Source organism: Oncorhynchus keta, chromosome 6 (genome assembly GCF_023373465.1).
Source record: "Oncorhynchus keta strain PuntledgeMale-10-30-2019 chromosome 6, Oket_V2, whole genome shotgun sequence".
Classification (NCBI taxonomy): Eukaryota; Metazoa; Chordata; class Actinopteri; order Salmoniformes; family Salmonidae; genus Oncorhynchus; species Oncorhynchus keta.
In genome coordinates, this window is record NC_068426.1 from 35,517,314 (window position 1) to 35,533,797 (window position 16,484).

General features: G+C 43.2%; 1 protein-coding gene across 1 annotated transcript in view; it reads right to left on the minus strand.

The window, feature by feature from the left end:
* LOC118385691 (GDNF family receptor alpha-2-like) overlaps positions 1-16,484 on the minus strand; it is an 87,627-nt gene that overhangs the window by 21,100 nt on the left and 50,043 nt on the right. Inside the window, exons 4-5 of the mRNA XM_035772900.2 lie at positions 2,117-2,310; positions 1,397-1,584 (exon numbers count right to left, since the gene is read on the minus strand). Of these exons, the coding sequence (XP_035628793.1) occupies positions 1,397-1,584; positions 2,117-2,310 (382 nt within the window). The remainder of the gene's footprint in view (positions 1-1,396; positions 1,585-2,116; positions 2,311-16,484) is intronic.

The window sequence follows — 16,484 nt, forward strand, 5'->3', positions numbered from 1 at the left end:
ACCTCTCCAAAAAAACAGCTGTATGTGTGTCTTTTGGAGGAGTTGGGTTAAAAGCGGAAGTCAAATTCTGGTTGGACCTTGTGTGCAATTGACCAATGAAGTGATCTTAATCGATGGTTACGGTGTGTGTCGGGCTTCTCTTGAACATTGCATGCTTTCTTGTGTGCAAAATGAGAGTCGTGGATATGGCTGCATTTCAGAAGGGTCAACATTTTTGACATTTTTGTATGTCGCAGTAGTACAGGACGAAACGTTCACTCTGTTATCAATTTCATTACACATCGTTGTTATGTGATAGACTACTGTAAAAGTGATGTCAATATTATGAAAACTACACAGCCTACTTTGTCACCGCTCCTTGCGTGTGTGTGTGTGTGTGTGTGTGTGTGTGTGTGTGTGTGTGTGTGTGTGTGTGTGTGTGTGTGTGTGTGTGTGTGTGTGTGTGTGTGTGTGTGTGCGCGTGTGTGCGTGTGTGCGTGCGCGTGCGTGCGTGCGCGCGTTGCTCTCGGAATGGCCATTTACTGTTATTCGCGGCAGATTCTAATTGGCTTCTGCCATGTAGGAAATTTCACATCAGCTATGAATATAGAACATGCACTTAGTTTGATTTAGTTTGCTTTCCTGAAACTCTCCCACAGAAAAATGATGTGTAGGCCTACGGCAACTACAGCTGCATTTCGGATACACTTGTATGTCACAATGGGGTGCATATCTTTGTGTTATTATATAAAACTACAGTTGTTGGCTACATTTCAGATACATTTTTGCACATTTGAAAAGTAGTAGGACCAATCTACCTCGTTTTAATAGGGCTCTAAAGCAATACACCCCCCGGTGCATCTGTGAGTGTGTATTTGGTTATAATCAGGGGTTTTGTTCCGACTAAATCTTCTCTTTAATTAATTGTCTTTACATATTTACAATATTTACATAGCTAATGAGAACATGGCTGCCTGCTCCAATCAGTGTCCAACTCAGAGGCCCCAAGTTATCCCCGCAGTTACCATCCTCTACCTCTCTCTTAATCTCTCTACCTCTTCTCTTCCCCACGCTCCTCTTCTTACTCTCTCCTCTGCCCCCTCGCTCTTTCTTTTTTACCCTTCTTTTTCTTTCTCTCTCCATCTCTGCTCTCTGTCTTTCTTTCTCTCACTCTCTAAATTGCCCTGAAAGCCTTTCAGTACACACACAAACACCAAACCACCCAAACAGCCCGCACAAACTGCTGGGATATTTGGGACATTATGTTGGAGGAAGAGAGAAAATCTCATTCATGAGGCAGCCAAAAGATTCTGATCCCAGTGCTCAATGTGTGTCTGGTTGTGTGTGTGTGTGTGTGTTCATGCATGCGTGTGTAAATGCGTGTGTACACTTGAGTGTGCGTGAGCGTGTAGCCTACCTGCAGAGTGCGTCGGAGCGGCAGTTGCGCCGTAGCTCTAGACAGGAGGGTCTGTGTTTCTCCTGGTGGGAGCAGGCAGGTACGATGGTCTGTCTACGTCTCTCTGCACAAGCCTGGTCAGGACACGAGCAGAACAAAAGGGGGTAACTCAGCTCCCACGACACACGCTCAAAAAACTGACGCAGCGCCTGGGGACACACAGGACAAATTGCAATCATTATAGTCGTCTTCTTCATCATCAACATTATCGTCATTATCATCATCCACCATGTGATGGGACTCTCGTTAGAAGTAGTGTATTACTAGGGAATAGGATCATTTCAGACTTCAGTCCAACCACCACCCACCTTGTGACATCATTTCAGACTTCATTCAGTCCAACCACCACCCACCTTGTGACATCGTTTCAGACTTCAGTCCAACCACCACCCACCTTGTGACATCATTTCAGACTTCAGTCCAACCTCCACCCACCTTGTGACATCGTTTCAGACTTCAGTCCAACCACCACCCACCTTGTGACATCGTTTCAGACTTCAGTCCAACCACCACCCACCTTGTGACATCGTTTCAGACTTCAGTCCAACCACCACCCACCTTGTGACATCGTTTCAGACTTCAGTCCAACCACCACCCACCTTGTGACATCGTTTCAGACTTCAGTCCAACCACCACCCACCTTGTGACATCGTTTCAGACTTCAGTCCAACCACCACCCACCTTGTGACATCGTTTGCGGCTGCAAGGCTCCTGGTTGGCCTGTGAGGGCTGAGGAGGTTTGTTGCAGATAGCGATGTAATTGGAGCGTTGTCTCTTGCAGGTTTCGTTGAGGTTACAGGCCTTGGCTGCGTCAAGGCATGGGTTACACGGTTTTCCTGGCTCTGAGCATGGGTTGGCCTTGGACAGAGAGGAGTCTGGGAGTAGGGTGGGGTTGAGAGAGAGAGAGAGAGTACACTGTGAGTACACAGTGGCAGAATACCTGACCACTGTGACTGACCCAAAAAGAAGGAAAGCTTTGACTTTGTTCAGACTCAGTGAGCATAGCCTTGCTATTGAGAGAGGCCACCGTAGGCAGACCTGGCTCTTGAGAGAGTGTGCTATGTGGTGGAAACTGAGCTGCACTTCCTATCCTCCTGCCTAATGTATGACCATATTAGAGACACACATTTCCCTCAGATTACACAGACCCACAAGGAATTTGAAAAAAAATCAAATGTTGATAAACTCCCATTTCTATTAGCTGAAATACCACAGTGTGCCATCACAGCAGCAACATTTGTGACCTGTTACCACAAGAAAAGGGCAACCGGTGAAGAACAAACACCATTGTTAATACAACCCATATTATATATATATAAAAACACTGTATATACAGTAGCCATAATATGACATTTGAAACATGGAAATTGTGAGTTTTCTGTTTACTGTTAATTTTTGTATCATTTATTTCACTTTTGTTTATTATCTACTTCACTGCTTTGGCAATGTAAACATGTTTCCCATGACAATAAAGCCACTTGAATTGAATTGAGAGGCAGCGAGAGAGATGGAGAGAAGGAGAGAAAGCTAGAGAGGAAAAGGCTAATATGAGTACTAAAAGTTAATAACAGACACAGACACAATCTGTGTCTGACCCCAGTGCTCGTCTTGTTACACATCACCAGAGACTAATGCAGGGATCACCAGCTAGATTCAGCTGCAGGCCAATTTCTTTTCTGGAGCAGATGGTCGGGGGGACGGAAATTAATTACAAATCATTTGTAGACTCTCAATTGACCGCAAGAAGCCCAAACAGAAATAATGTTTGACTGAAACATAATATTTTCAAATCTTGCTTACATTTGAATACAATCACGTGTCTCTCTATCATGCGTGGGAATACTTGAGAATAGATTTCTTAAATTGAAATCACTCGGAGCTGACACACACACACACACAATTTAAAGAAACAATACTGTCAGTGGGAAGGAGAAACTGTTATGTAAAGTTCAAGCCCTTATTCTCATTATCGGTGACACGGTTTGTTGTAGTGGGAACACATTCTAAATCAGCATTTTTATTTCATACTCCACATCTTATATTAGACTTCTAATAGAGCACTATTGGTCCCCGTAGGGCAACTCTGACACACACACCTCCCCCTCCTCCCCCTCCTTGTAGTGTATTGATCGTGTCAAATGAGCTGAGCTCAGGGTGATTGAAGTAGACAAGCCTTAATGACTGGAGAATAACGACTTCATTACAGCTTCACCTTCCAGCTCATGTCTGTATTATTTTCCGGTATGTGCGGTGTGTGTGTGTTGCTCTCGGAATGGGCATTTACTCTTATCGATTCAAATTGCCTACTACCAATGTAGGACATTTCACATGAGTGTTTGGTTGTGTGTGAACTAGCTCTCAAGGTCTCACGTCAGAATTAGAAGTTCATCCATGTTTCAGAAAAGTCCAATGTCTAAGTTGTTCCAAACGTCAAATTCTGAAGTGTTTAAGGCATATTATTATTATTATTATATATTATCAATTGTTTTACCTATTAAACTCAATTACAGCCAGGATGCATTAGTCTCCTACTCGGGCCTTGGGGAATGTTGGGGAACGCTGTGCATACATCTCTATATCTCTCTGGCTGCGTGTTCCTTCCAATGATGTATACCAACCCTGGATTGCTGATGCTATGTGTTGGCCAGTGAGAGGCTTTGAAGCCACCAGTCGGCCATATTGGCCCTCTCCAGAAGGAGCAGTCCTCCAAGGGAATGAATTTAACGGGACAGAATTTGAATATTTTTTTGTTGTTGTAGTGAAGACAGTAACATTATATCTGTCACGTTCTGACCTTAGTTCTTGTGCGTTTTCCTTGTTTTAGTGTTGGTCAGGACGTGAGCCGGTTGGGCATTCTATGTTGTGTGTCTAGTTTGTCTATTTCTATGTTTGGCCTGATATGGTTCTCAATCAGAGGCAGGTGTTAGTCATTGTCTCTGATTGGGAACCATATTTAGGTAGCCTGTTTTGTGTTGGGTTTTGTGGGTGGTTGTTTCCTGTCTTTGTGTCTTCCCAGGAAGAAAGCCGTTACAATATCATTCCAAAAATGATACTTTAAGGATTTAAAAAAATATATATTATATATATATATATATATATATATATATATATCTTTTTTAATGTTTATGTTCAGATCACATATGCATTTGTGTGTCTGCAATATAATACATCTGGCAAAAATAAATGTAGATGTTAATGAATGCATTTCTATAGCTTAAAAAAATATGTCTTACAATGGTGGACGAATGCTAAGATGGAGGGATCATCAACGAGAATCAGCCGCTATTTTCTCGAGCAGATGATTTGTAGACCACCTCTGATTCTCTCTATCCCTATCTCTCTTTCTGTCTCTCTCCCCTCTCCCTCTCCACCTACGCCTCCTATCCAGACATGGATTGGTGTCAAATACTGACTTGTGTCATGGGTTAACTGGCTGGTGTGTGTGCGTGCGTGCGCGGGCGCATAGGTGCGAGGGCTTTGATTGCAATCTAAACCGTGTCTTCTTGTTAAAGAGTCTCAAGCCCATAGCCCAAGGCCCTGTCTATCTCTTAATCTCATGTCCATCCTCCTCTCCTCTCCTTCCTGTGCTAAAGTATTCAGGGGGAAAAGTGAGGGATCTCAGGAGAGGGAGCCATAGAGATGGGGAGAGAGAGAGAGCAATATCCAGAGTGAGTGCATGGGCCAATTAGTGTTGCCCTGGGTCAGCTGTTATCTCTCTCACACAGCCTTTATGGGCATCTACACACAAAGCCTTGCCCCCAGACACACACGCACACGCATTCAGATCTGTACACACGCATGCACACACACACAAACATGTAGTGTCTTACACGTATGTTTTATTAAAGTGCTGCAGTTGGGCAGCCTCTCAACTACACCCCCCACCCTCCCCCCTAGACAAGGTCAGAGAGAAGGGGGAGTGGGGGACGAGGAGAGGCGGAGAGAGGAAGATGGGAAACTGGCAAAGTGAGGAGCGGAAAAGGAAAGGAGAAGGAATTTGACAAGGAGGGGAAAAGAGGAAAGAAGAAGAGAGACGCCTGGTAGCAGCATAGACACAGCTGGCTAGCCTAACCAAAGCCACACACACACACACACAACGACAGACATAAAACACACATGCACATGCACACAGATATCTGTAGAATTAGATAGATGGAAAGAATATGGTAGAAAAAGATATAGAGATGTATATGTGAAGCTAGACAGTACTGAGCAGAGTGAACTGTACAGCAGTGGAGTCTGCTGAGGGGAGGATGGCTCATAATAATGGCTGGAATGGAGTAAAAGGAATAGTATCAAACACATCAAACATGTGGTTTCCATGTGGCTGATGCCATTCCATTGACTCCATTCCAGCCATTATTATGATCCGTCCTCCCCTCAGCAGCCTCCACTGCTGTACAGACAGAGCTATGATGTGTCAGATGACAGAAGAGGAACCTTGTTAGAACCAGAGACTGATAAAACAGAACCGAACATGGAATGTATTCAAACCCCCTCACTTAGATAATGATCAATGTCTAGAGTCCCCTGTGCTCAGATGTACTGCAGGGAACACACACAAAATATTTAATGTGCATGTAGCAGGTTTCACAATAGCAGATATGCACAAACACACGCACACACATGCAGTTACACACTCGAGCATGCAAGCATGCAGGTATGCACAGCCAGGTTGTGAAATTTAATGTCCATCCAGGTACCAAGGACGTCAGGAGATTACTTAAAAACCAGCCCCTTTGGGCAACGGTGAGTGCTATTACCGTACCATTAACTAGGCATGCAGTTTGCTAGGGATTTTTAATTTCATTTTTTATTTAACCTTTACTTAACTAGGCAAGTCAGTTAAGAACAAATTCTTATTTACAATGACAGCCTACCCCGGCCAAACCCGGACGACGCCTGGGCCAATTGTGCCCCGCCCTATCCCAATCATGGCCGGATGTGATAGAGCCTAGATTCAAACCAGGGACTGTAGTGACGCCTCTTGCACCGAGATGCAGTGCCCCAGACCGCTGCGCCACTCTGGAGCCCAGTTGTGGATGGGGGTAGTGGATGGGAGTAAGCCGCAAGCTCCGGCTCTGGCTCGGAGGGCCGCAAATTCAATCCAAGTGTTAGGGCACTGGTTTTTCATTTTAAACCTCACCAAAACCTTAACCCTGAACTTAACTATTCGGAATGAATGCCTAAACTTAAACTGGAACTGGCAGGATTTTAGCAACATGACATCTGTTCATATACCCCAGCAATAATATCACTTTTTTACCTATTTTTTTTAAAACATTTTCTGACAAGCGAGTACTTAGACATGGTAATTTTCCCATTTTCAAAAATTAATATAATGTTTGGGAATTAGGTATGCGAAGGTATTTGTGAAAATTAGATTGGGAAAGCGGCCGTGCGTTTGAAAGTGGCCGTGCGGTTGGACAATTAACTGCAGTAATAAAACGTCTGTCTCGTTCAGCCAATCAGAGCTAATGTAGGCATTTATTTGCCACACAGGCCTGCCATCATTCACGTTTGAACTGGGCTGTGTGTTTACGGGCAGTTGCAACAGCGCGACTTGAGATCATTACAACGCATTCACCAAAAGCCAAAAGAAAACACCTGAATTAATTTCTGCAAATATGTAAACACCACGGGAGTCATCTTACAGTACATTTGGGAACTTTACAGTCCTATTGATTAAACAACCATGTAATGGTAGGCTCTCTCTTCATCAGTTATGCACACCAACAACAAAAAGATCAAGAACTAATGTTAGCCAGAGAAAGATGAGCTCAAATCTAACGAAGGAACATTAGATAAACTCTCTCAAATGTTTTCAATTAGCTGGCCGTCAAAATTGCACTGATAAACGATGGGGAATTGTGGCCTACTCGTCCCAACCAAGCACCCAAAGCTAACTAGCTAAAGTTGTCTAGCTTGCTAGTTAGCTACTTCCAGACACAAACGAGAAGAGCTGGTTTGGCTGTTTACATGTTATCTAAGTGTTACTTTCTTTGCCTACATTTACTGACACCCTTTGGTCATATTAAATCAAATTTGTCACATGCGCCGAATGCAACAGGTGTAGGTAGACCTTACCATGAAATGCTGACTTACCACCCCTTAACCAACAATGCAATTCAGAAAATAGAAATGATAAATAAACTAAAGTTTAAAAAATAAAAAGAAGTAAGACAAAAAATAACAATAATGAGGCTATATACAGGGGTTACCGGTACCGAGTCAATGTGCGGTGTCAGTGGCTGTTGCACGTTCATAAATTCATCAGTTATTCAAGAGTGCTCTGAAATCAGAGTACATAGCCAGAGTGAATTTGCGAACTCTAGCGATATGCTAACTGGTTAACAGTCATTCAAGTTCTTACTAGCTGTGTTTATCCACCGAAAAATGACACGAGGGGAAAAAGTCACACACACGCTATGACTGACTTGTGATCATTGCCCTTGCGTGGTTACATTAGTCAGTTTTAGTCCAAAATATTGAGCCATTGTAACTGAAACAGTGCATCCCGAATAGAGGCAGCAAAACAATGTACCAGGCCAATTGTGATTTGCAATCTGATAGCAATATTTTTGGAGTACCAAGAAATGTATTGGTGAATTATATGAATCATGCATTGAACTGCATCCATCGATTCTGCCAACAATGCCTTTGTGTACGTCATGGAATGTTGACTCAAATAGAACCTATTTTTAAAAACCTCTTATAAAGATGGCTGTGTAGCATAAACTGGGAATTTGATATTATGATTGTGTGTTTGTTATCATATCTGCAATGTAATTAAATCGCTGTCACTTTAGCGAGTTGTTTCTGTTGTTACCGTAACTCTATACAAACTTAATAAGGGTCAAACTTTGAAGTTTTGAGAAACTTTGAAATTTGACGTTTGGAGAAACGTGGACAAAACCGTGAGATCTTGTTGTGTATGCAAGCAAGCATGACATCAGCAAACTGCTCGCCTACATGACGCCATAAACGTTGTATGCCAGGGTACAGTTGAAACCGGGATTCATCCATGAAGAGCACACTTCTCCAGCATGCCAGTGGCCATCAAAGGTAAGCACTGAGGTAGGTTAGAACGCCGAACTGTAGTCAGGTCAAGACCCTAGTGAGGACGACGAGCACTCAGACGAGCTTCCCTGAGACGGTTTCTGACAGACAAATGCTTTGGATGTGCAAACACAGTTTCAAATGCTCACTAACAGGGATATAAACACATTTCTGCACAACATTTGAGAGAAATAAGCTTTCTGGGAACTTTCATTTCAGCTTGTGAAACATGGAACCAACAATTTACAAGTTGCATTTATATTTTTGTTCAGTGTATATCCCCTCTTCCTTCCTTCTTTTCTTATTCCTTCTCACCCTCCTTCTCCACTTTCCTTTCCCTTCGCTCTCTTCTGCTATCTTCACCTCCTCATCTTGCCTGTTCTCCTCCTTTGTCCTCATCCATAATAATGATATGAGAGGTCTAAATTGATTTATTTTACCTTTATTTAACTAGGTAAATTCTTATTTTCAATGATGGCCTAGGAACAGTGGGTTAGTTGCCTGTTCAGGGGAAGAACGACAGATTTGTACCTTGTCAGTTCGGGGATTTGAACTTGCAACCTTCCGGTTACTAGTCCAACGCTCTAACCACTAGGCTACCCTGACACCTGGTACCCCTTTGTATAATTCAAGAAATTCAGAGTTTACCCCATCAATTATGATGTGGAGGTAAACCCAGGCCCTGCATGTCCCCAGGTACCCTCATTTGTTGACTTCTGTGATCGAAAAAGCCTTGGTTTTATGCATGTCAACATCAGAAGCCTCCTCCCTAAGTTTGTTTTACTCACTGCTTTAGCACACTCTGCTAACCCTGATGTCCTTGCCGTGTCTGAATCCTGACTCAGGAAGGCCACCAAAAATTCAGAGATTTCCATACCCAACTATAACATCCTCCGTCAAGATAGAACTGCCAAAGAGGGCGGAGTCGCAGTCTACTGCAGAGATAGCCTGCAAGGTAATGTCATACTTTCCAGGTCCATACCCAAACAGTTTGAACTACTAATTTTGAAAATTACTCTCTCCAGAAATAAGTCTCTCACTGTTGCCTCAGCTCCCAGCTGTGCCCTGGACACCATTTGTGAATTGATCGCCCCCCATCTAGCTTCAGAGTTTGTTCTGTTAGGTGACCTAAACTGGGATATGCTTAACACCCCGGCAGTCCTACAATCTAAGCTAGATGCCCTCAATCTCACTCAAATCATCAAGGAACCCACCAGGTACAACCCTAACTCTCTAAACAAGGGCACCCTCATAGACATCATCCTGACCAACTGGCCCTCCAAGTACACCTCCGCTGTCTTCAACCAGGATCTCGGCGATCACTGCCTCATTGCCTGTATCCGCCACGGAGCCGCAGTCAAACGACCACCCCTCATCACTGTCAAACGCTCCCTAAAACACTTCTGTGAGCAGGCCTTTCTAATCGACCTGGCCCGGGTATCCTGGAAGGACATTGACCTCATCCCGTCAGTTGAGGATGCCTGGTCATTCTTTAAAAGTAACTTCCTCAACATTTTAGATAAGCATGCTCCGTTCAAAAAATGCAGAACCAAGAACAGATAAAGCCCGTGGCTCACTCCAGACCTGACCGCCCTCGACCAGCACAAAAACATCCTGTGGCGGACTGCAATAGCATCGAATAGCCCCCGTGATATGCAACTGTTCAGGGAAGTCAGGAACCAATACACGCAGTCAGTCAGGAAAGCTAAGGCCAGCTTCTTCAGGCAGAAGTTTGCATCCTGTAGCTCCAACTCCAAAAAGTTATGGGACACTGTGAAGTCCATGGAGAACAAGAGCACCTCCTCCCAGCTGCCCACTGCACTGAGGCTAGGTAACACGGTCTCCACCGATAAATCCATGATTACCGAAAACTTCAATAAGCACTTCTCAACGGCTGGCCTTGCCTTCCGCCTGGCTACTCCAACCTCGGCCAACAGCTCCGCCCCCCCCGCAGCTCCTCGCCCAAGCCTCTCCAGGTTCTCCTTTACCCAAATCCAGATAGCAGATGTTCTGAAAGAGCTGCAAAACCTGGACCCGTACAAATCAGCTGGGCTTGACAATCTGGACCCTCTATTTCTGAAACTATCTGCCGCCATTGTCGCAACCCCGTCTGAGATCCCCAAGGATTGGAAAGCTGCCGCAGTCATCCCCCTCTTCAAAGGGGAGACACCCTGGACCAAAACTGTTATAGACCTATATCCATCCTGCCCTGCCTATCTAAGGTCTTCGAAAGCCAAGTCAACAAACAGGTCACTGACCATCTCGAATCCCACCGTACCTTCTCCGCTGTGCAATCTGGTTTCCGAGCCGGTCACGGGTGCACCTCAGCCACACTCAAGGTACTAAACGATATCATAACCACCATCGATAAAAGACAGTACTGTGCAGCCGTCTTCATCGACCTCGCCAAGGCTTTCGACTCTGTCAATCACCATATTCTTATCGGCAGACTCAATAGCCTCAGTTTTTCGAATGACTGCCTTGCCTGGTTCACCAATTACTTTGCAGACAGAGTTCAGTGTGTCAAATCGGAGGGCATGCTGTCCGGTCCTCTGGCAGTCTCTATGGGGGTGCCACAGGGTTCAATTCTCGGGCCGACTCTTTTCTCTGTATATATCAATGATGTTGCTCTTGCTGCGGGCGATTCCCTGATCCACCTCTACGCAGACGACACCATTCTATATACTTTCGGCCCGTCATTGGACACTGTGCTATCTAACCTCCAAACGAGCTTCAATGCCATACAGCACTCCTTCCGTGGCCTCCAACTGCTCTTAAACGCGAGTAAAACCAAATGCATGCTTTTCAACCGATCGCTGCCTGCACCCGCATGCCCGACTAGCATCACTACCCTGGATGGTTCCGACCTTGAATATGTGGACATCTATAAGTACCTAGGTGTCTGGCTAGACTGCAAACTCTCCTTCCAGACTCACATCAAACATCTCCAATCGAAAATCAAATCAAGAATCGGCTTTCTATTCCGCAACAAAGCCTCCTTCACTCACGCCGCCAAGCTTACCCTAGTAAAACTGACTATCCTACCGACTTCGGCGATGTCATCTACAAAATGGCTTCCAACACTCTACTCAGCAAACTGGATGCAGTCTATCACAGTGCCATCCGTTTTGTCACTAAAGCACCTTATACCACCCACCACTGCGACTTGTATGCTCTAGTCGGCTGGCCCTCACTACATATTCGTCGCCAGACCCACTGGCTCCAGGTCATCTACAAGTCCATGCTAGGTAAAGCTCCGCCTTATCTCAGTTCACTGGTCACGATGGCAACACCCATCCGTAGCACGCGCTCCAGCAATTGTATCTCACTGATCATCCCTAAAGCCAACACCTCATTTGGCCGCCTTTCGTTCCAGTACTCTGCTGCCTGTGACTGGAACGAACTGCAAAAATCGCTGAAGTTGGAGACTTTTATCTCCCTCACCAACTTCAAACATCAGCTATCCGAGCAGCTAACCGATCGCTGCAGCTGTACATAGGTAAATAGCCCACCCATTTTCACCTACCTCATTCCCATACTGTTTTTATACTGTTTTTTATTTATTTACTTTTCTGCTCTTTTGCACACCAATATCTCTACCTGTACATGACCATCTGATCATTTATCACTCCAGTGTTAATCTGCAAAATTGTATTATTCGCCTACCTCCTCATGCCTTTTGCACACATTTTTTCTACTGTGTTATTGACTTGTTAATTGTTTACTCCATGTGTAACTAACTCTGTGTTGTCTGTTCACACTGCTATGCTTTATCTTGGCCAGGTCGCAGTTGCAAATGAGAACTTGTTCTCAACTAGCCTACCTGGTTAAATAAAGGTGAAATAAAAATAAAATTAAAATTACGATGGCTGTAATAGTGTTATGCCGGTTATGCCTGTAATAATGATGTCCGTTTTAAGGAGGTCTGCTGAAACTTTTGAGGCCTACTTCGATTTACCTGGGCACCCTACTCTGCACTGGGGCATTTTTCTGAGCAGACACCTTCCTACTGATTTTTTCATCCTTCCACTTGACATTGTGTCTTGGGTGGTTTTGAATTTCTACCAAACAAACTCCACTTCGTTTAGCATACATGGATTTACTATTTACTCTTCCACCACCCGGTATAGCGTTTGCCTCCCTCCCGGCTTCTACATACCCACCAAGGTGCTTCTTTCTAGGCTAGCATACTGGTAACATGGCCTCCGTTGCATTGTTGTTTGGATGGGCCCCAGCATTTAATCGCATTGAGTAAGTCACTGCTCTCTCCTTGCTGTTGTTAGGCTGGTGAGTTTGTGCCTTGGGTGTATTTATATGCTGGGTCCTAGTAATGGCTGGGTTCTAGTCTGTCGTAGGGCTCTGGTTTGCTGCCTATAACTGTGGTGATCCTACAAACTGTGTGATTCCATCTAACTAACTATCAATCTGTGTGGATTGACATTTAGCTGATTCCTCACCAACCTATTTTATTTGTGTGAATTTTAACAGACTTTTTGAAATAACTAATCTCTTCGAAATACCGTCTAACACTCAAACCAGAGCCATCGTGGGTGACTGAAAGACGAACGAGGTCAGTTGCGGTAATGCACCTAATTTATGAAAGTTGCCAATCGCAATATAAAGTCAAGAAAAGAAAAAGCATAGGAGGAGAGATAACTAGGAATGATTTGTTTGACCGTTTTATGTGTGGATTAATTGTTGGAGTAGAGGACCTTGTGCATTTCAGGTAAAAGAACAACTCAATGTTTATATCTCAGGAGAAATTAGCTAGCAACAGCACGCTAGCTAAATAGGACAAAATAGCTAGCAAGTGCAAGCTAACTAGCTAAAACGCCATAAATGTTTAATGCTTTTCGACAAGTCCCCAAATCAATGTAATTTGTTCAGAGTTTGTTTTGATATGTTAACCTGCGTGTCGTGATCGCTTTTGGTGTGAGGGGACAAAATAAATTCATGCACGATGGCACACGCGAGGTGCCGGTTTGGGTTCCGTGTAATCCTATTCACAGTGATATTGGGCTCAGTTGAAACTAGCTGTATGATCAGAGAAATGATTGTCAAAGCTTTTCTTTTAGGTTATTTACAGAAAAATAAGTACTGGATGCTTGCTAGCAATAGACAACGGGAAATTTAGATCCTGGTCTGCTTTAAGTGTGCAGCGCTCCCATCATTGTCGGCTCATTAACCCACATTTGGTTATTTAACATTTTAATCAGGAAGTATTCCAAAAGAATGGAAATTGGCTCTTGTGCTGCCACTCCACAAGGGTTGGGATAGTAGTGATCTCAATAATTATCTTAATAGTGATCCGTGTCTAGCTAGATCTCTTCAAACCTTGCTAAATGTACAACTTTAGTCTTTTTTTCCTGAGAAATGCATTTTTAATGTAAACCAATTAGGGTTTAGGCTTGGGCATAACACTATTACAGCCATTGTGATTGATGTGGTTAACTCTGAATTTCTTGAAGTACATAAAAGGTGTACCCCGTGTCGATATTGGGACCTGTTTTCTTCACTATTTATATCAACACCATTAGTCAATCTACTAATAATATGCATATATTAGCAACTGGGACTGAGTAGCAGGCAGTTTAATCTGGGCACGCTTTTCATCCAAATGTGAAAATGCTGCCCCCTATCCCAAACAGGTTAAAAATTGAAAGCTAATCTACAGTAGATGAGTTGGTTAAGGAGCTAAGATTTAAAGTTGGCTTTTTATACAGAAACAGATCATGCCGTCCTCTAAGCAGGTGGGAGCTGATTATTCAGTCAACCTCTTCGTCGGTTCTTGAGTATGGTGACATTATTTATCAAAGTGCAGCTGCTACAGCTCTTAAACCTTTGGATGCCATGTACCCTTCGTTTTGTTACAGGTGACAGTGTTGATACTCATCACTGCATCCTGTATCAAAAGGTTGGCAGGACTTCGCTAAAGCCTGATGATTTCTACATAACTCCCTTTTTATTTACAAGGCCCTACTTCAAAAACTCTTTTCATCTCAAGCTGCATTTGAAATATAGACACATGAGTTGCCTAACCCGTTCACAGGATGGATTAACTCTTGAGGTTCGTAGGGTCTCCACCGAGCTAGGTAAATCTGCTTTTAGTTTAATTGCACCGTATTGCTGGAGAAAAAAATTCAAAGTACATTTAGTTTTGATGTTCTGGTGCCGTTCAGGCAATTTAATGTATTTATTGGGACATATTTGTGGAGGAATGTAACTGTTTTTCTGGGTTTCCTTCACATTACTGTTTGTATTTTAATGTGTGTAATATGTGACTCGTTTCAGGAAACTAGGCTACATCACTGCTTCACCAGAGAGAAATTTGAAGAAATGCCTTCTGGAATATGTAAACTTTCATGTGCCTTAATAAAATTGTTAAATTATGAGCCTAATTAGTTTAGCCACAGAAAAAGGTAGGAACCTTCCCGCTAGCCATGATTACCGTAGATGATGGATAGGCTGGACATGCCAGAAGATGAGTTTGGATTGGTCTGCCATGTAGCATGCTTCTGTGTATAACGTGAGCTGCTCAGTATGTGTTGATAGTCCTTTCTTCCATGCCATTTTTGGAAGATATAACGTAAGCCATCAAGAACTAAAAAAGTTTAGCTACTTTTCTTAACAACATTGATGTCCTGAATTTAGCAGGCGGTAAGGACAGATTAGTTGTAAAAAGTTATGGGTGTGAACTGGAGTGACTTGACACAATGCTGGCCAAACAAGATGTAGCTATAAACAAAATGTTTCTTATTTTGTCATTTTCAATGCACGTTGATTTTTTTTACCTTTATTTAACTAGGCAAGTCAGCTAAGAACAAATTCTTATTTTAAATGATGGCCTAGGAACAGTGGGTTAACTGCCTTGTTCAGGGGCAGAACAACAGATCTGTGTCTTGTCAGCTCAGGGATTTGATCTAACAACCTTTTTGGTTACTAGGCCAAGGCTCTAACCACTAGGCTACGCTGCCGCCCCGGAGTACTGTTGGCTAGCTAGCTAGCTCATGTTACGTGTATGATCTGTGTGGTAATATTATTTGAATCAGAAATCCATTTTCATTGCTAGTTATCCTAATACTACAGCTATGACAATGTTTGCATTGGTAGTGGGATGAGTTGGGATTATGCAGGGTCTAAACAAAAGACTCCACTTCGCCAGATGATTACATGACCCATCAAGTTAGCCAGGTGTGTCTGGGGGTGATTACGGCCGTCTATTGTATTTCATGAACATGTGTACAATGTCTCGACAATAGTGTGTACATGTCTCGATAATGTGTACATGTCTCGACAACCCATCCACTTAGCAAGATGTGGGTGGTTTTAGCATTTCCTGTGTATCGGGTAAGTGCCATCTAATAACTATAAAATGTTTGGAAAATGTTTCTAAAATATTTTTATCTGGACACTTTCTGTTTTTGATATTGCTATTATGCAAGTAACCACTTCAGTGTACCGTTTACACCTTTTATGTGCGTGTGACATATAAACGTAGATTTGATTTGATATAGTGTGTTTACCAGAGACGGTATTGTGAAGAACACGTGACCTGCACCACAGTCAGATTAGGATATAGGCCAAGGACTAGATTAAGTGTCTTTTTGTCTGGAGTTTTTCCTTCTTGTAGGCTACTACTTTTGTCTTGAAATCTTTGGTTGTTTACTACACTACTCACTCTGTTTAGCACATGGCCTCACATGTGAATCCTTAAAGTGATGCGTGGGGCTAAGGCTTAAGAGGGTGTGAAAGATGCTCAACGAGTGTAGACAAAGAAGAGCTCTCCAGTAGGTGTACCAAAAAGATTCAAGGGTCATTTTCTCAAAAGTGGGGTTACAAGTTAATCAACTTTCAAAGCAGAATCACTTTACCATTGTTCCTCAACTGCAGTGAATGATATACCATTTTCTAGTCTCTATCCAATGTAAAAAAATATTTCTAAGTTTACTACACACACATAAGTATATATGTATATCTGCATACACACACA